This window comes from Prosopis cineraria, unplaced genomic scaffold (genome assembly GCF_029017545.1).
Source record: "Prosopis cineraria cultivar Desert tree isolate PC_DT_omini unplaced genomic scaffold, ASM2901754v1 PC401, whole genome shotgun sequence".
Classification (NCBI taxonomy): Eukaryota; Viridiplantae; Streptophyta; class Magnoliopsida; order Fabales; family Fabaceae; genus Prosopis; species Prosopis cineraria.
The window spans coordinates 2,267-22,370 of record NW_026555726.1 but is presented as its reverse complement, the minus strand read 5'-3'; the positions used below and the strand labels follow the sequence as shown (position 1 = coordinate 22,370).

General features: G+C 32.7%; 4 protein-coding genes and 1 pseudogene across 4 annotated transcripts; all 5 read right to left on the bottom strand.

Annotated features, from left to right (window-relative positions):
• Positions 1-664: 664 nt before the first annotated feature.
• Positions 665-1,622, bottom strand: LOC129296927 (putative germin-like protein 2-1; annotated as a pseudogene).
• Positions 1,623-4,542: 2,920 nt separating this feature from the next.
• LOC129296938 (putative germin-like protein 2-1) lies at positions 4,543-5,559 on the bottom strand. Its single transcript, XM_054935331.1, has 2 exons — positions 5,352-5,559; positions 4,543-5,231 (listed from the first exon to the last, which is right to left on the bottom strand). The coding sequence occupies exons 1-2, from the start codon at positions 5,557-5,559 to the stop codon at positions 4,699-4,701; spliced, it is 741 nt and encodes a 246-aa protein (XP_054791306.1). The 3' UTR covers positions 4,543-4,698.
• A 4,700-nt stretch (positions 5,560-10,259) lies between these two features.
• LOC129296935 (germin-like protein subfamily 1 member 13) lies at positions 10,260-11,261 on the bottom strand. The gene is made up of 2 exons (XM_054935329.1): positions 11,065-11,261; positions 10,260-10,943 (listed from the first exon to the last, which is right to left on the bottom strand). The coding sequence occupies exons 1-2, from the start codon at positions 11,186-11,188 to the stop codon at positions 10,411-10,413; spliced, it is 657 nt and encodes a 218-aa protein (XP_054791304.1). The 5' UTR covers positions 11,189-11,261; the 3' UTR covers positions 10,260-10,410.
• A 2,372-nt stretch (positions 11,262-13,633) lies between these two features.
• On the bottom strand, positions 13,634-14,620 carry LOC129296936 (germin-like protein subfamily 1 member 13). Its single transcript, XM_054935330.1, has 2 exons — positions 14,446-14,620; positions 13,634-14,316 (listed from the first exon to the last, which is right to left on the bottom strand). Exons 1-2 carry the CDS (start codon positions 14,567-14,569, stop codon positions 13,784-13,786), a joined length of 657 nt encoding a protein of 218 aa, XP_054791305.1. The 5' UTR covers positions 14,570-14,620; the 3' UTR covers positions 13,634-13,783.
• Positions 14,621-16,786: 2,166 nt separating this feature from the next.
• Positions 16,787-18,875, bottom strand: LOC129296926 (uncharacterized). Its single transcript, XM_054935321.1, has 3 exons — positions 18,496-18,875; positions 17,265-18,187; positions 16,787-17,049 (listed from the first exon to the last, which is right to left on the bottom strand). The coding sequence occupies exons 2-3, from the start codon at positions 17,702-17,704 to the stop codon at positions 16,878-16,880; spliced, it is 612 nt and encodes a 203-aa protein (XP_054791296.1). The 5' UTR covers positions 17,705-18,187; positions 18,496-18,875; the 3' UTR covers positions 16,787-16,877.
• Between the last annotated feature and the right edge of the window lie 1,229 nt (positions 18,876-20,104).

The window sequence follows — 20,104 nt, the reverse complement described above, 5'->3', positions numbered from 1 at the left end:
TGATCGACACCGAATGATAATTGAGTCTAAGTCGCTGAGGCTGATTAATGTGTTGTTGGGATGGTGAGAGTGAAACCTGAGGTTAAGAGGGAGAACATATAAAGGAGTATGCGACCACGCGAAATAAAGAAGGGTTTTCAATTTTTCAAATACCAATTCTACCCTTTCAAAGACACACCCGACCCACAAAAACCCACTTCGGGTTTCAGTTATTTTTTGATCTTTAAAACTTGCCTTGTTCAAAGAGGGTCAACCCGAACTAAATGGTTGAACTAAATCATTTTTTTTTTCCTAGTCCTGGTTTTTAAACATTAAAGTGTGCATGTTAGAGCTGTCAAGATGCTTCTCCTCTTCGAAGGGCACCTGTAAACTTCCTCTCACGTCCAATTAAAATTGGATTGGAAAGATGTTACATTAGTAATATACTCTGGATGTTCCATAACATAAAAAAAATAACACAACGATAAAATAACAAAGTATTCTTATTCCAAGCCTCCACAGATAACAATATAATAGAATGAATTAAAATACATAAAATTAATCCTGAACTTTTTATTCTCATGATAATCATAACGTGTCAGCCTATCTTGGTAACAAACTAATTAATACAAACTCAAATCCATAATATTATTCCAAAGTTCAACAGCTATATACGAGTAACTGTTTAGAACTGCTTTTGAATATTGTTGATTATCTTCTCGTCCACTTGAAATGCCTTGGAAAGAATTTCAGCAGATATAGGAGGATTAGATCCAAAGACGTCGGCAATGGTGATAAGTCCTGGACTTTGACTGCAAAGACCAGAAATGCAACCGCATTTCAATTTGAGTTGGAAGTGGATGAGACCAATTGGGAACATAAACACATCTCCTTTGTTGAGTAGTTTGGTAAAGAGACGATTTTCAGGGTTGGATGGCACAAAACCAACATGAAGAGTTCCCGCCAGGACTATGCGAATCTCAGTGGCTCGAGGATGAGTGTGAGGAGGGTTTAAACACTTAGGAGCAAAGTCCAAGAGAGCCAAGGCTATGCCCATAATATTGAGTCCCAAAATCTTAGTAATGTCAACAACAGTGGCACTTGAACCAAGTCGACCTGACGTGTCTCCTTGCTTGAGTCCAGAGAAGAAGAAATCCTTAGCATTGGCAAGTTTGGGGTCCTTGCAGAATTTTCCATTCACAAATTAACACTGCAAACAAGTAAAGAAAATAAAACCCGTGAGTCATTAGCATGCCTGCAAATTCAGATTAAAATTAGATGTGCGAGCTAGAGTGAGGATAGTTAAAGGTAGAAAAAAAAACAAACACACACCACCACCACCAGTGGTCTTGGTGTCGTTAATAACGACAGAGAAATCTTGAAGAGGGCTTGGATCGTAAGCAAAGGCACCAGAAGATGCCAGAGCCAGAAGGGCGAGAACTAGGTGAGCAGCTTTCGTATTTTCTTTACCTTGCAAAAACAAAACAAGTCTTGATTTGAGAATTGTGTGAGTGTGTATTTGCGCTCGAGGGATGAGATTGTTGCATGCAAAACAATGGTTAGATGAAGCGTTTATTTGGTGTCTAATTCTTTTATTACCTCATACACAAAGCAGGTGAAGAGTCCGTTTGCTTTTCCTCCATTTCACGTTCAGAAAGCAAAATTTTACTTTCAAAAAGTTGAAAGTTATTGGGGTAGAATATTTTGCAAGAAAGCACATCTTGAAAGTACATTTAAACAGTAGCTGAAAGTGAATTTCTGAAACGTAACTATTTGAAATTTTTGAAAAGTAGATTTAAAAAGTAAGATATTATTTGACCATACTATCCTAAGTTTAATCTCTTATTTTTTATTTAAAAAATAATTAATTCATTAAAAATATAATTATTATTTTAATAATAATAATTAGGTATCAATTTTTTTAGTATTATAAATTGAGTAATTAATCATGTTAATTTTTAGCATTAATGTATAATAAAAATTACAAATCTTTATTACATCTTTTAAAATTACAAATTAAAAATACAAATAATTAGAGATCAAATTTTTAGTATTATAGATCAAAATTTATGTTATTTATAATCTTTATTACATTTTTTAAATATTTTGAATATATTATATTTGAATAATAAAAATTATAAATCATTATAAATCAATGTTCTTTTTGGTAATTGTACATTTAAAAGTGCATTTCACTATCACAAACCAAACAACTTTCAATGTATCAAATTGACTTTTGAAAAAATATATCCAAACACAAATTTTGTTACAACAACTGACTTTCATTAAATTGACTTTCACCAAATGAACTTTTGACGAACTAAAAACCAAACGCACACGAAGACTCACACATTTTCAAGCAACAGTAATTAATTTATAGTTTATTTAATGAATAATTATTCTTCAAAGACTACTTAAAGTTATAGAACTTGGAACTTTTCTTATCTCTCGTTCTCTTCCTTCCCTCGAGATCACACGATACATTGTCAAACTTCACATAAGAAACGGTTGATATTGTAATATTTTTTTATAAACAAGGTCTAAGTAATAATACTATAATCGCACGACTTAGTTTATCCGGTGAATGAAGAATTACGTAATACGTACGTACGTTTGTCTACAGTACATTGAGTATGAATTTGTCTATCTTCTTGTTTGACAAGTTATATATTGTCTTCTCAAGCAGTTGATGCATCTGATGACGGTTAATCATCGGGAGAAAGTCGAAGAAAAACATATGGATACATATGACTTGGTAATTAAGTTGGTATTGGGAATAACTACTCTCTAAAGCATTCAAATGAAAATAACTGGAGGCCATATTCTGAACTGATCAATCAATATCAATATTGATAATAAGAACATGTTTAAGAGAAAGACCCTTTCATATTCACACATGTCCGTCAAATCCACTTTTTTTTTTTCCCACTTAAAATAAAACAGTACTTCACTCGTTAAGCTAATGAAAAAATATATTTGAATAAAGCTGACAAGTTGTTATCTTAGTTGGTCTTGTAGGGGCGTATATGGCCCTCCAGATTTTTTTTTTTTTCAAGTTGGTGAGGGAGAGGTTAACTCCACGGAAAAATTACTGTCCTGGCCCCCCTATGTTTTCAATTTTAACTCTCGTCTCTTGTGTGTGATAATTGTGCATTCCTTTCCCCTTTTTCCTTTCTCTTCTCCTTCACTTCTACGTGTCTTTTATATGGTTTAGCAATAATGATTCTGTAGAGCATTGATAAACTATTTTTTTTTTAACTTTTATAATCATCGTTCTCCTATATTATAAAAATGTTATTAATTTTGTATGTATTCTTTAAAAAAATTTCATAAATTCTTTACAAAATTTATTATTTATTTATTTATGTAAAGTGTGTATATTGATAATGATAATGTTAGTATGCTTTATTTTTATATTATTAATTTTTTATTATTATAAATGATTTTTATTCTTAAAAAATTTCTCGCATTGTAAAATTATAATAAATATTTAAAATAAAAAAATTAAGCAATATCTTTAGCCATATAAACATCTATGGCTCTAGTTTCGCTCGTACAGTGATATATCTTTTTTGACTTCAAAATTGGTATTCAGCTTTTAAAAAACTATGCCTTTTGAAAACGTTTCCCTTTGACTTGAAATGTTATTTTTGTATTATGTGTATATTCTTAAGTTTCACCACCAAATATTTGAGCTTTAATTTTTGTCTATCTTGAAGAAAATGAAAAAGCAAAACCTTTTTGTCCATCCCTTGTTGTACGAACAAAGCACCCTCGCGCTTTTTGTCCGCGGAACTCAGTTATTTTTCATTCATCGCATTAGTTTCAAAAGAATAAATTATAAATGCATGAAATAGTGATATACGTTGGTAAGAGTATTCATCGAGTATTATTCCTTTGTAACAAAAAAAAAACTATACTCTTAATTTAGATTTTTTCACGTATATAATTGACATTTGGTAACGAATCACCAACGCCACTGTTTTAAATTTTAGTTGTAGCTAGCGCACAAAGTTTAAACACTAAATTTCACTCTGCACAATGCATATTTTGACCAAAATCAGACTGAGGTATTTGATAATAAATTAAAGGGAACATTATACTCAGGTCCCACATAAGAGATTTAATTATCAAAAGATCCCATAAAATGCACAAAATATATCCTAAATCCTAAATCTTATGCATTTACATTTGAGCAATGAGTATTCACAAGTTGTCATTATAAGTTGTCATTTTTCTTTACAAACTCTAAATGCTTGTTATCTAGTTGTAAAATCTTTTGCCAAACTGTAAATACGCAAGATTTGAAATTTGTGAATGTTTTGTATATTTCATGGGATTTCTTAGTAATTAATTTCTTTTGTGCACCTAGGTGTAATTTTCCCTAAATTATTTGTTCCCCGTTTGGTTTTCGTACAGAAAAATGGAATGATAGATCTTCTTCCAAAATGTATTTACATGTATACGATTTGTAGAGATCAAGAGAACTTTAGCCCTCGGTATTATATTGCTAATGGCTTGGTCGCAAGATATTTCTCATCATATATATGTGTAAAGGCATGATTAAGTAAAAATGTGCGCATGTATGATATATCATTTATTTTATTTAAAAAAATTAGAAACATCAAGACATTATTCTGACAGGCAAACCTAGTAAACAAAGTATTACAAACTCAAACTGAAATCCTGATAAGAGTTTTCTTATTAACTATTTTCTATCTATAACCCTTTTTGAATAGCATCAACTATGCTCTTGTCCACTTGAAAGGCCTTGGAGAGAATTTCATCAGAAATGGGAGGGTTTGATTTGAACACGGCATTGGCAATGGTAATAACTCCAGGATTCTGGCTGCTCAAACCAGCGATGGCAACGGCATTCGTTTTACCCACGTTGAGTTGGAAGTGGATCAAACCAATTGGAAACACAAACACATCTCCCTTATACAGCACTTTAGTGAATAGGCGATTCTCGGGATTGGATGTAACAAAACCCACTAGAAGAGTACCCTCCAAAACCACAAGAATTTCAGTTCCGCGAGGATGAGTGTGTGGAGGGTTCAAGCCCTTGGGAGCGAAATCGACACGAGCCAGTGATATGCCCATTGTATTGAGGCCTGGTATTTCATTTACAGCAACTGGAGTGACTGCCGAGCCAAGCGAACCAGACGTGTCTCCTTGTTTCAGTCCACCGTAGAAGAAATCATTGGCAGAGACAAGCTTGGGATCCTTGCAGAATTTTCCATTCACAAACACTGCCGATGCAAAAAAACATTAATACTGTGAAAATGTTTACATGCATGCATGAATAGTACTATATGTCATTAAAAATGTGAAATGATCTGAAGTGCAAAGAGAAAGACAAAGCGACTCACCACCACCAGTTTTGGTTTCGTTGATGGCAACGCAAAAGTCTTGAAGAGGGCTTGGATCAAAAGCCAAGGCACCAGCAGATGCCATGGCCAGGATGGCAATGAGGGCTAAGTGAACAGCTTTCATGTTTTCTTTAGCTTGCAAAAACAAAACAAGTCTTGTTTCGAGAATTGTGTGTGTATTTGCGTTCGGGGGATGAGATTGTTTCATGCAAAACAATGCTTATTTATAAGGACGAAGCGTTGATTTGGTCTGATTCTTTTATTACCTGACACACGAAGCAGATGAAGACTTGCACGCTTTCAAGCAATAGTAATTTATGTAGTTTATTTTATTGAACGAATTATTCTTCAACAACTACTTAAAGTTGTACAACTTGGAACTTTTCTTGTCTCTTTGTTTTGTTCCTTCCCCTCGAGATCACACGACATATTGTCAAACTACACATAAGAAACGGTTGATATTGTAATAATTTACCATAAACAAGGTCAAATTAATTAGTATGCTTACACGACATGGTTTATTTAGGAATGAATTATGTAAGTGCGTACGTTTGTCTATTGATTATACCGAGTATATATGAGTTTGTCTCTCTTCTTGTTTGACGTGTTATATATTGTCTCTCACAGGGACGGACCTACGTTATATAAGGGGGGCTGGCGTCTGTTGCAACTTGCAAATCCCCTCCCAAAAAAAAAAAAACTCATCATATATCTTTTTTTAATTACGGTATTATATGTATATAATAAAATATGTATATGTTTTTTTTGTGCTTCTTTGGTCCTATATATAAGGCAAAAAGATAATACTTATTTTGGTCCTATTTATAAAATACTTTAATAAATATTATGTCTATTTTTATCATTGCTCATATTAAATGTTGTGAATGATATTAAATACTAGAGTATTTTATTTTTAAAATATGTATATTTAATAAGAATAAAGTAAAAAATATGTTGAATTTTTAAATAAAGTTAATGAGGTGTAAAATTTTTTATTTCAATAAAAATGCGTGGAGTGACTTATAAATAAGAATGAAGAGAATATATTTTAACAAAAATATATATTATATTTAGTTATTTTGATATATGGTATCTTGTGCTTTTTTTTCAATTTTCTTGAAATATTTATGTAATTATACTTCTAATAACTAATATAATAATATATTTTAACTAATAAAATTAATTTTAAAAATTAAATATACATTTATTTTTAAAAAAATTGGCCCCCCCTGATTTTTAAAGCTGGTTCCGCCCCTGGTCTCTCAAGTAGTTGATGCATCTGATGAGAGATCGGGAAGGTCGGAGAAAAGTATGCAGTTACATGTGTGATATGACTTGGTAGGTTGGCATTATAAATACTATCTAAAGCATTCGGTAAAATGAGAATAACTAGAAGCATTCCGAACTGATCGACATTAATAAAAACGTGTTTAAGAGAAAGACCCTTTCATATTCACGCGTCCGTCAAATCCACTTTTCTTAAAGGAACTATGGGCCCGTCCGATTTCTATTCTTATTTTTTATTTTTTAAAATTATTTTGTAATATAATTTGTAGTATTTTTTTGGAACTGTTATTAGAATTTTTTAAAGATATGCTACTATTTATCATTTGCTATTATTTGAGAAATATTATTTAATAAGATATTGTTGTACATAGTTTTTATTAAGATATCTCTTTTTCCTTATATGTATTACTCATCATAATAGTAATTAATACGACATTTTTCAATTCTTCTTTAATTTATCTCTCTCATCTTTGATAATTTTTATTGTACCAGAGCTGTATAATATTTTTACGTTAGCCTTCTTTCGCAGTGTTGCCGTCCTTTATCGTGAGTTTAGATCCACCTTAAATTTATTTTCGCATATCCACAAGGTAGTTTTGATAAATTGGCATTTGCAGATTCGTTAACTGTTGGATCGTGCTGAAATTTGGTCAAAAGGTACAGGACATCCAATGTGTCATTTTCAATGGTCCAATCATTGATTAGTTTCCTAGTGTGAATGCTATGCCATTCGCACTATAGTCTCTAGTTTGAGTGTTTTTAATTCTTCATTTTCTTTTGTAAGCCTTGTTTTCCCCTTTAAAAAATGAAAAAAATTCAAAGGTTGCTCAATTTGTATTAGTTACCATGAATGGTTGTAATTACCTTCTTTGTTGGAAAAATGTGATATTGCTAAGCCTACTTTGGAATCCTCTTCGATTGAACTTGAAACTTTGTTACACGCATTCATCTCTAGTTCCTCTAGCCCATTTGCTACCTTATATACTCTCACCAATAAATTCATTTGGTATTTTGACTTTGCTTATTACAATCATATGATAGGTCAAGAAATTTTTTTTTCCTTTATGACACCTAACTCTACTGGCTATCTTATATATACTGCTAATAATTCTCACATACCTGTTAGTCATATTAGTACTGTCTCCTTGCCTTTTCTATCTATTCATGATACATATTATTCTCTCCATTAACTTCAACCTTCTTTCTATTGGATAATTTATTGATATGGGTTAATAAACGTGGTTGTGTTGTGATGGATTCTCATACAAGGCAAGTTGTCGATATCGAGCACAAAGTTGGTCACATGTTTGAACTCACCTCAATGCACCTACTCGAGATCAATGTTCTCACATTATGTGCTGCCTCCACATCCTCTTTTCTTAATTCTTCTCTCAACTTATGGCATCGTTGTCTTACTCACGCTTCTATAAGTAAATTGCATCCTTTAATTTCTAGTAATCTTTTAGGTAATGTTCATAATCATTCTTTGCAATGCATTTCTTGTCAGACTGCTAAATAACCTACTTTGTCCTTTCATAAAAATAATTCTATTGTTGCTTTTTCATTTGATTTGATTTATTTTAATGTTTGGAATCCTGCACCTATTCCCTCCATAAGAAGATCTCAATATTTTGTGATTTTTGTTGATGACTTTTCTCATTTTACTTGAATTTATATGATGAAACATTGATCTAAGTTACACAAACTTTATATTAAATTTGCTACTATGATTCACACTCAGTATTCTAAAGTTATCAAAAATTTTCATCGTGATAATGCTTTCGAATATCGTGTGTGCTGAGCATAAACATCATTGCTCATTTTCTCTTCTTGTCCTAAACGATTTTGGGGTGAAGTAGCTTTAACCTCTATTTTTTGCATCAATCAAATCTCGTCTCCTATCACCAGTAGCATTTTCGTTTTGAGCGTCTCTATGATTATCCTCCCAATTATAGTCTTTTAATAGTTTTTGCTTGTGCTTGTTTTGTTCTTATTTTGTCTCATAAGACAAACAAACTTTAAGCTTATTCTTGTGTATATTTTTTTCTTAGTTATGATTCTGAGCATAAGGGTTATCGTTATTGGGATCCTCTTTCTCACCATATTCATATTTCTGAGCATGTTGTCTTTTAAGAAAATATCAAGTTTTCATCTTTAATCGATCTCTCATCATTCTCATCTTCTTCACCTCCTATTTTTAATAGATATTTCTATTGATCTTTTTCCCATTGATTCAAGTACAGATTCCTCTAGTGAGCTCATTTCCATGATCGACGTTATGCTTGCTCTAGATATGCCCATTCCTTAAAGGATTCTTCTACTGTCATGCCTATTGCTCCTCTAGCACAAGTCATGCCTACTGAGCCCATATCGTCCATAAACTCTTGCCCAATTATGCAAGAAATTCTCCCTCTTACCTCAATGATTATCATTATTTTTCTACCATTCTCTAGTTTTAGGAACCTAGATTCTTTAAGGAAGCTTCTCATGATCCCCTTTGGCAACAAGTTATGGATGATAAATTACAGGCCCTAAAGAAAATGCATACTTAGGATCTTGTTGATCATCCTCTTAGTAAAACTTTGGTTAGGTGTTGATGGGTCTACAAGAACAAGACTCATTCTGATAGCTCTTTGAAGCAATGTAAGGCTTGCTTGATGGCTCAAGGATTCACTCAAAAGTATGGTGTTGACTATGAGGAGACTTTTGCACTTGTTACCCGTATGACTTTTGTTCACAACCTTCTAGCCATTATTGTTGTTAAGCATTGGCCTCTTCATTAGATAGATGTTAAAAATGCCTTTTTAATAGAGATCTAGAAGAAGAAGTGTATATGAAGCCCCACCCTAAGTATCAACATTCAAAAGATAAGCTGGAACTATGAGTATCTGATCTAGCTTAATTGTCTTCCATGGATTCTGGATCATCTTTAGGGTCTTCCACAATTAGTTTTGGATGAGGTTGAACCATAGCAATTTTGGTTATATCAACCAAATGTTGATCATCCTTTGAATTTGCATTTTCTGATAAGAGTTCAATTGAAACAATTGAGTCTAAATCTTTATCAGTGTAGGCTTGTTCAAAACTATTGCTTCTATGGCAAATTATAATTAGTGAAATTTGATATGTATCCTAATATTCAAAGTAAACTTGTAATTTATTTATGTTAAAGTAAAATTATGTTTTTTTTAGAAAATCACATAAATTTATATATTACCAGTGAAATTTACTGAAACAGATTTGTTGTGTGGAAAAGAAAATAGATTGTGTGGCTTTTTGAAGCTCATTTTCAGTGTTCAAGCAATATTGTTATTCATGAGTTCATTTTGATTCTCCGTCGTACGTACTTGTGTAACCAAAACAAATTATAATGTTATTTAGACGTTGTCCCATAATTTACACTTGATGAATAATATCACGCGAGAAAGTCATTGTTTTGTAGCGCACAAAGTTTAAACACTAATTTTCTTTTGGCTTTCATAGTCAGACTGAGATGCATGTTTGATAATAAATTATTTGTTCTCCTTTAGCTTTCATAAATCGGAGTTGATTTTCTGTTGTAGTAGAGTTACTTGGTACGCAGGAGTAGAAAAATACAATGATATATGTAAAAAGGCATAATTAACTTATAATGTGCGCACATATCGCTTATTTCTTTTATTTAAACAAGATACAAAGCTCCATACATTATTGTAATCCGCAAACCCAGAAACAAATCATTACAAACTCAAATTCAATACGAGATAGAGTTTTCTTATTAACTACTTTCTACCTATAACCCTTTTTGAATAGCATCAACTATGCTCTTGTCCACTTGAAAGGCCTTGGAGAGAATTTCATCAGAAATGGGAGGGTTTGATTTGAACACGGCATTGGCAATGGTAATAACTCCAGGATTCTGGCTGCTCAAACCAGCGATGGCAACGGCATTCGTTTTACCCACGTTGAGTTGGAAGTGGATCAAACCAATTGGAAACACAAACACATCTCCCTTGTACAGCACTTTAGTGAATAGGCGATTCTCGGGATTGGATGTAACAAAACCCACTAGAAGAGTACCCTCCAAAACCACAAGAATTTCAGTTCCGCGAGGATGAGTGTGCGGAGGGTTCAAGCCCTTGGGAGCGAAATCTACACGAGCCAGTGATATGCCCATTGTATTGAGGCCTGGTATTTCATTTACAGCAACTGGAGTGACTGCCGAGCCAAGCGAACCAGACGTGTCCCCTTGTTTCAGTCCACCGTAGAAGAAATCATTGGCAGAGACAAGCTTGGGATCCTTGCAGAATTTTCCATTCACAAACACTGCAGATGCAAACAAGCATAAGTACTGTGAAGATGTTTATATGCATGCATGAATGTAGAGTACTATATATGTAACTAGAAATGTGAGACGAAGTGGAAAGAGAAACACAAAGGGACTCACCACCATTAGTCTTGGTTTCGTTGATGGCAACGCAGAAGTCTTGAAGAGGGCTTGGATCAAAAGCCAAGGCACCAGAAGATGCCATGGCCAGGATGGCAATAAGGGCTAAGTGAACAGCTTTCATGTTTTCTCTAGCTTGCAAAAACAAAACAAGTCTTGTTTTGAGAATTGTGTGAGTGTGAATTTGCGTTCGGGGGATGAGATTGTTTCATGCAAAACAATGCTTATTTATAAGGACGAAGCGTTGATTTGGTCTGATTCATTTATTACCTGATACAAGAAGCAGATGAAGACTTGCACGCTTTCAAGCAATAGTAATTTATGTAGTTTATTTTATTGAACGAATTATTCTTCAACAACTACTTAAAGTTGTACAACTTGGAACTTTTCTTGTCTCTTTGTTTTGTTCCTTCCCCTCGAGATCACACGACATATTGTCAAACTACACATAAGAAACGGTTGATATTGTAATTATTTACAATAAACAAGGTCAAATTAATTAGTAGGCTTACACGACTTGGTTTATTTAGTGAATGAATTACGTAAGTTAGTGCGTACGTTTGTCTATTGATTATGCCGAGTATATATGAGTTTGTCTCTCCTCTTGTTTGACGTGTTATATATTGTCTCTGAAGTAGTTGATGCATCTGATGAGAGATCGGGAAGGTCGGAGTAAAATATGCTGGTACATGTGTGATATGACTTTGTAAGTTGGTATTGGAATAACTACTATTTGAAGCATTTGGAAAACGAGAATAACTAGAAGCATTCCGAACTGATCAATATTAATAAAAACGTGTTTAAGAGAAGACCTTTTCATATTCACACGTCTATCAAATCCACTTTTTTTAAAGGAACTGTGGGCCCTTTGGTTTCTATTTTTATTTTTTATTTTTGAAAATTATTTTGCAACAGTATTTGTAGTATATTTTTGAAACAAAACAAATCAAAAATCTGTTTGGTTATAGTAGTATAAAAACAGTTTTTGAATTAAAAAGATTAATAATGATGGATACAAATGGTTAATGGTAATAATTTATAATAGAAAATGATCTAGCTAACTGTATAATTTCTAATAATCAAATGTCGGGTCTTTTTAAAAATAAGAAAAATAAAAAGAAAACAATTTGACGTTATTTCTATCTTTTTATTTTTAAAAAACAAAAGAATAAAAATAATTTTAAAAGTAATTAAATTTAAAACACTTAAAATAGTTTTTAAACATAGAAAACAGGCAGACTTTAATTCTAAATCAACCTTTCTTCCCCTTAAAATAAAATAGTATATCACCCGAGAAGCTATAACGAAAATATATATATTCGAACTGACAATCGTCATCTTAAGAAATTATATGCATTTTGAAAACTTTTCCCGTCGACTTAAAAAAAAAAATACTATCTACATGTCTCATAATTACATTTCATTCATCCAGCCTCCAGACCGTACTTTAATTGATGCATTAGTTTCAAAAGAATCTATTATATGTTGGCAAGAGAAACAGTAAGAAATATATTATTATACTAAACTAGCATGCTAATTGTGATTTATGAAATCTTCTAGATACTGGCCTGTGTAATTTCATAAACATGGACCAAGGAATTCTTTATGTATCATTCCAAGAAATGATACTGCATTAGGAAGTTGTACTGCTTGGATCTTCTAGGACTCACTGAAGTTTTGAAACCATTCTCTCAAGTTTTCAATCATTCTTGATAGAAATTCCAAGAGTGCTTCTTGCATAATAATGTCTCGTCTTGTCATTTGTAAGCTAATCCATGCACCAAACTTATGAAGTCTGTTCCTTCATTTATGCAAAGGTAGATCTTCAAAAGTAAACTATGTTCCAAAAAATAGTCTAGAACTACGAGTATTTGGTCTAGCTGAATTGTCTTCCATGAATTCTAAATCATCTTCAGGAACTTCCACAATTGGTTTTGGAGGAGATTGAGCCATAGTAATTCCAGTTATATCAACCAAATTTTGGTCATCCTTTGAATTTGCATTTTCTGATGAGAGTTCAATGAAACAACTGAGTCTAAATCTTCATCAGTGTAGGCCTATTCAAAACTATTGCTTCTATGGCAAATATAATTAGTGAAATTTGATATGTGTCCTAATATTCAAAGTAAACTTGAAATTTATTTATGTTAAAGTAAAATTATGTTTTTTTAGAAAATCACATAAATTTATATATTATCAGTGGAATTTACTGAAACGGATTTGTTGTATGGAAAAGAAAATAGATTGTGATCTCAATTGTTGACTATGGCTTTTTGAAGCTCATTTTCGGTGTTCAAGCAACATTGTCATTCATGAGTTCATTTTGATTCTCCGTAGTACGTACTTTTGTAACAAAAAAAAAATTACTGCTATTTAGATGTTGTCCCATAATTTACACTTGATAAATAATATCACGCGAGAACGTCATTGTTTTGTAGCACAAAGTTTAAACACTAATTTTCTTTTGGCATTCATAAGTCAGACTGAGACGTATGTTCGATAATAAATCATTTGTTCTCCTTGGTATGCAGAAGTAGAAAAATATAATGATATGTGTAAAAAGGCATAATTAACTTATAATGTGCGCACATATCGCTTATTTCTTTATTTAAACAAGATACAAAGCTCCATACATTATTGTAATACGCAAACCCAGAAACAAATCATTACAAACTCAAATTCAATACGAGATAGAGTTTTCTTATTAACTATTTTCTATCTATAACCCTTTTTGAATAGCATCAACTATGCTCTTGTCCACTTGAAAGGCCTTGGAGAGAATTTCATCAGAAATGGGAGGGTTTGATTTGAACACGGCATTGGCAATGGTAATAACTCCAGGATTCTGGCTGCTCAAACCAGCGATGGCAACGGCATTCGTTTTATCCACGTTGAGTTGGAAGTGGATCAAACCAATTGGAAACACAAACACATCTCCCTTGTACAGCACTTTAGTGAATAGGCGATTCTCGGGATTGGATGTAACAAAACCCACGAGAAGAGTACCCTCCAAAACCACAAGAATTTCAGTTCCGCGAGGATGAGTGTGCGGAGGGTTCAAGCCCTTGGGAGCGAAATCGACACGAGCCAGTGATATGCCCATTGTATTGAGGCCTGGTATTTCATTTACAGCAACTGGAGTGACTGCCGAGCCAAGCGAACCAGACGTGTCTCCTTGTTTCAGTCCACCGTAGAAGAAATCATTGGCAGAGACAAGCTTGGGATCCTTGCAGAATTTTCCATTCACAAACACTGCAGATGCAAACAAGCATAAGTATTGTGAAGATGTTTATATGCATGCATGCATGCATGAATGTAGAGTACTATATATATAACTAGAAATGTGAAATGAAGTGGAAAGAGAAACACAAAGGGACTCACCACCATTAGTCTTGGTTTCGTTGATGGCAACGCAGAAGTCTTGAAGAGGGCTTGGATCAAAAGCCAAGGCACCAGAAGATGCCATGGCCAGGATGGCAATAAGGGCTAAGTGAACAGCTTTCATGTTTTCTGAACTTTTCAGATTTTCAGTTCTGTTTTGAGTATTTGCGTTCGAGGGGTGAGATTGTTGCGTGCCAAACTATGCCTATTTATATATGGATGAGGCCTTGTTTGGTCAACTTTTTGACCATATATATACTTGATCGCACGAAGCTGGTAAAGACTTGGTAAGTAACATAAGTTTTGAGCGTGATAGATAATATTATTTTATTTGTGGAGAGTTGTTACATCATAATGAGCCACTGTGTCAATCTTTTACACTACCAAATCTATGGCTGATATAGTCCATTCGGTGTATTATAACTATGAACTGGTTTATAACTTTGACCTTCCAAATTAAATATTAAGTCTATGCTCATGAATAATACATAATACAAGTATAATGCTTTGTGCACATGACTTTTAAGTTGTTCTAATGATGCTTAATTATAGTTGTTATAAAAATTATCCTTGTAGTTTTTTTTAAGAAACAAGTAGAAATTAAATAATATAACTAAACTGATTGTTTACCCAAAAAATAACATGTAAATTATTGTTTAAGACTTTTTTTAAAAAAATTACAACTATCAAGTTTCTATACTGATGAGATACTATAAATTTAGATTCAAACTAAATCAGTTAGAAAAAAAAAAAATCCTTCTCAACGTGGAGTTTGATACACTTAAAATTATTAAAAGGTATTGTTGCTCTACATGTGTATAGGTCTTGACAAGTAATATATTGATATAAGATGAGTAAACTATCATAGAAATGGAGATTTGTTTAAAGAAAAAAGTGACCAAGCAAATACCATGCAAATTCAGTTTAGTTGAGATAAACACAATTAAAGAAGAAAGTTAATTTTGCAAATTATATTAAAATTAAAAAATAAAGAAAAATAATTAATTCTTGGACTTACAAATTGGGATCTACAATTATTTATTTCCTTTTGCATTTCATAATACTAAATAACCTCCTTTCATAAATATTTTTAATAAAAATAAGTGATAATCGAGAGTTTTAAAAATACTTAAACAAACTCTCTTAAATCATGAGCAAGTGATTATGCAAAGTTAGCTAGTATATCTCTATTTTACTAACAAAAGCATCCACTCAATCACTATACAAATTTTAAGTTTTTGCACTATTTTAACTAAATTTACACTCAAGCTAGCCCTTTCAAATATCACCTAAGTAAACGTATAAGCTAAATGGTGACTAAACATTTAAAAATATTAAAAAAAGAGTATAAATATTTCGATATCATTAAACATAAAAAAGAGATGAGGAAATCAGTATTAATTCATACAATGATTCAAAATAATTGTAAAGCAAAAAGTTTAGCCATTCATAATATTTACAGCCACATCGGATTACAAGAAGAAAAATGAAGAATAAACAAAAGAAATTGGAAAAAAAAATTGGAGCTTCAAATGCATTTAAAGCTTCAAACTTTTGGACCCAACTCATCCAAAACCAAAACTCTAATACAACCAAACTCCTAAAGTGATTTCAAGTGTGTAGAATAAGTTTTGAGTTGAGCAAGTTGCCACCCAAGCATTTTCAGCTAAACAAAACGCATTATTTTATTTTTATTTTTTTTATTTAAAGATCAACTGCAAACAAAGCTAAGAGGGTAAACAATAGTTATTTAAGTTAATACAATAAAAATTATGAGAAAACTTAAAATCTAAAGATTTCCACCCCTGGGACCAGCGCTGAGGAAAACCTTCAACCCAACAAAAGTGAAACAGAGACAAGAAGCAGTTGACATTAATCCAAAGCATTTTGCTCTCCAGGAACACTGCAGCTCTACTCTAAAAATTTCCTAATAGTTTGGGATCCTTGAAAACTAGAGTAATATCATAAAAGCCTAGCAGGCCAAAGTCCTCCAAATCTGTGATCCATTTGATAATAGATCTCAATTCTTTAAGAATGAAAAATAATAGGATTACCATTCGTTGTCCAAAATCTTTCTTCTTGCATTGACAAAATTAAAATCCCTGAATATAATGATGTCAAGTCCTTTCGATTTACTCCCTAAAGTATGACTTTGTTCACCAAATCAATGATGAGAAAACAACCAGGTCTTGCTTTAGCTTCAACTATTTCTAACCTTTTGCATGAGTTCATCTGTTTGGAGTTTTTGGTATTTCATCTAAAGTTAGGGACAAAAAGGATGTATACCATTTGACCTTTTGAATTACCTGAAAAGGATGAATTTCTTTTGATTGATGTTTTACTAGGTTTCTAGAATCCCAAAGAGTTTGCAGAGTGAGGAAAATTCTTTGGTGAATAGGAACATTGTTGGAGTTAAGTTCAGCAGTTTTAACCTAGCAAGAGATGAAAACTTTAATGTTATCCACATCACTTGATCTGAAAAAAAAAAAAAAGGTTGAAGCAAACGAAACTGCTCTGGCAAAGTCGCAGGAAAGGAAAATATGATCTGAAGATTCCTCCTGATCTTTGTAGAAAGGGCATAAGGATGAACATTGACGATGATGCCTACGAATAATCTCAGGTGTTGGAATAGCATCATTGATAATTCTCCAAATAAACAGTAAACAACGGAATGGCAAATCTATTTTCCAAAAGAAATTCCAATTTGAATCAGAGACATCTGATGGGTTATATCCAGCTTTGACTTAATAAACACCATCATTTGATTTGCTCCAGATAAAACGATCATCTTGTCTAAACAGGGAGAAGGATGTACTTACATTTCCTCCTTGATTCGGCGTGAATAAAGGGAAGATAAGAGCTGTTCATTCCAGAAAGCTTGTTCTTTATAAATAAGATTAGCCACGGTGACATTATGATTTGCTGAGTCATTTTGCAAAGGAAACCATTTCACATGGTCTAAAGGAATCATAGTTCCATCACCAATCTGCCATTTTAGGTTGTTCGCAATCAAAAAGGAAACCTTAAGAACATCCTTCATGACCCATGAGAATCTATTTCTAGGCTTGCAATCACCCTTCAGAATAAAATCCAAATATTTAACCTGTAGAGTCTTCCCCACCAGAGAATTTGCATTTGCAGAAACAATCCTCCATGCCTGCTTTGCAGGTAAAGCCATATTAGTGTGATAAGTAGATCTGAAGCCCAGACCTACAAGACTCTTATGCTTGCATAAATTCTTCCATGGGACAAAATGCATTTTATTACTGCCATTAGAAGATGGACCCTAGAAAAAATTCGCACATATGGAATCAAGTTTTGCCGCCAGGCTCTTTAGTGGAAGGAAGCATGAAAGTTGATAAATGCTGGAAGAGGCCAAAACTGATTTGATTAGAGTTAGTTTTCCAGCTTGGGATAACATCAAAATCTTCCAACTTCCAAGCTTTGCTTGAATTTTTTGCATCAAATCCCTGAAAATTCTGTGCTTTCTAGATCCATTATTAATGAACATTCCGAGATATATGCCCAAAGAAGAAGAGTAACGAGCGTTTAAAATTCCAGCGCAACAAAGGTGTGGTATTGGGACTGAAAATAACCTCTGATTTATTGAAATTAACTTCTTGACCAGAGAAAAAACAATAATCATCAATTGCTTCCTTCACATTTGCATTGGATTTTCCCAGCTTTGAAAAATAATAAAGTATCATCTGCATAGCTAAGATGAGTCATAGCTTCTCCTCCCCTGCAAATTTTAATCCTTCCCAATTTTTACAATGTTCGCTTTTTGTAATGGCAAAAGAAAGGACATTAGCACAGATAATGATGAGATATGGAGATGGAGGATCTCCTTGCCTAATCCCCCTCTTTGGATTGAAATTTTGGAAGGCTTGCCATTTAATAAAAGCTGATACGACACAGAGGAGACACATTGCATAATCATAGAAATCCAAATGGGAGGAAAATTCATTTCGGATAAAACAGCCTGAAGAAAAGGCCAAGAAATTTTGTCAAAAGCCTTTGAAAAGTCAATCTTAAGCGCTGCCCATTTACCTTCACACTTCTTCGATGAATGAATGTAGTGCAAAAGCTCTCAGCAATCAAATATTTTCTGAAATGAGTCTTCCTTTCACTTTGATGAGGCGAGATGCAGTCATCCAGGATCTGCTTGATATTACTCGCAAGAACTTTTGGGAGGATTTTATAGATCACTGTACAAAGACTAATTGGCATATAGTCCTTAAAAGACTGAGTGACTTCACATTTCGGGATGAAGTAAATCAGAGTCTTGTTCAAGCTCTTCAAAAGAAAACCTCTAACAGAGATGAAAGTCGCGACTTTGGCCCTAGTTTTGCATGCTTCTTCCAATTAACATGACTAATCTTTCCATTTGATTTCTTCATCCAAAAGCATTCCAAAAGTACCATCAAGGGTCCAAAATGCTTCCAACTAGACCTTAAACACAAATAGCATAAATTATGCCAAAGATAACACAATAAAGCTCAATGAGCAAATCCAATACAAAATGCATATTTTTTCTTGATTTAAATAATCAAAATATATACAAATATATTAGAATTTAAGGAACATGTATTGAAATGATATGAAATTCTAAAGGTTAATGGGTATTAATTTTTTCTATTTTATCAAGTATCATTTATTAAATTGGAAACCTATCCTGGTAGTGCGCACGACATGCATGAAGAAGGAGTGAGAAACATACAATATATGATAATGAAACTAGGCTCTTTCCCGTGCGTTGCACGGGTTAGAATTGAGGAATTTGGGAAAAATATAATTGATGCCATGGATAAAGATGGATGTGAGATTGTTATATTTTCAAGTGTTATTCTACATGCCATTTTCCTTTTTGGATGTTTGACTTATTAACATCTTATCTTTGTTTCCCAATCCTATAGTAAATTATAGGTAAAGGTTAAAAATATCTAATTTTTGATGATTCCATTATGCATTATTGAGTTATGAAAAGAATGAGATTTTAATAAAAATCAGATAAGAAGATTGGTTAGATTGCATTTTCTTACAATGCATTATTTCCACAAAGAATACATAATATGGATACATTTATTCAAATTTAATATGAAACATATTGTTTTTCCCTCATTCAACATCTTGAAAAATTTTCTTGTAAACTACATTTGTCGTAGATGTCAATGGCCTACATTTCTTCAGAATTGTTTGAATGAATACCTTCTCATCAATGAGCAAGAATGAAATGTTCCAGATATGGTAAGAGGAATTTTTCTAGTTTATGTGCCATTTTCTCAAAACTCTTATGACAATATACCATGTCTCCATGGAGTCATTATTGTCTTGAACAAAGTCATACTCATCAAATTCCATCTTTGCCTTATATGATTCAAGTACACAATTTGATTAAGAAGAATTAGAAAGAAGAATAGTTATATTTGGAAGGAAAGAATGTAAAGTAATAAAATCTGGGGCCTTTTATAAATGCATGCAAGCAATAAGAAGCATATTGTAATTTATTAGGTGTTTGGAATAAGAGAAAAATAATTCTCACTACATCATTAAATTAAATTAAATTGATAAATGGTACATGAAATATCAGAAAATGAATGTTTCAATTTCTCAAGAGGCACTACAATGAGAGACTTTTGGTTGGAAAATCAATTAGTTA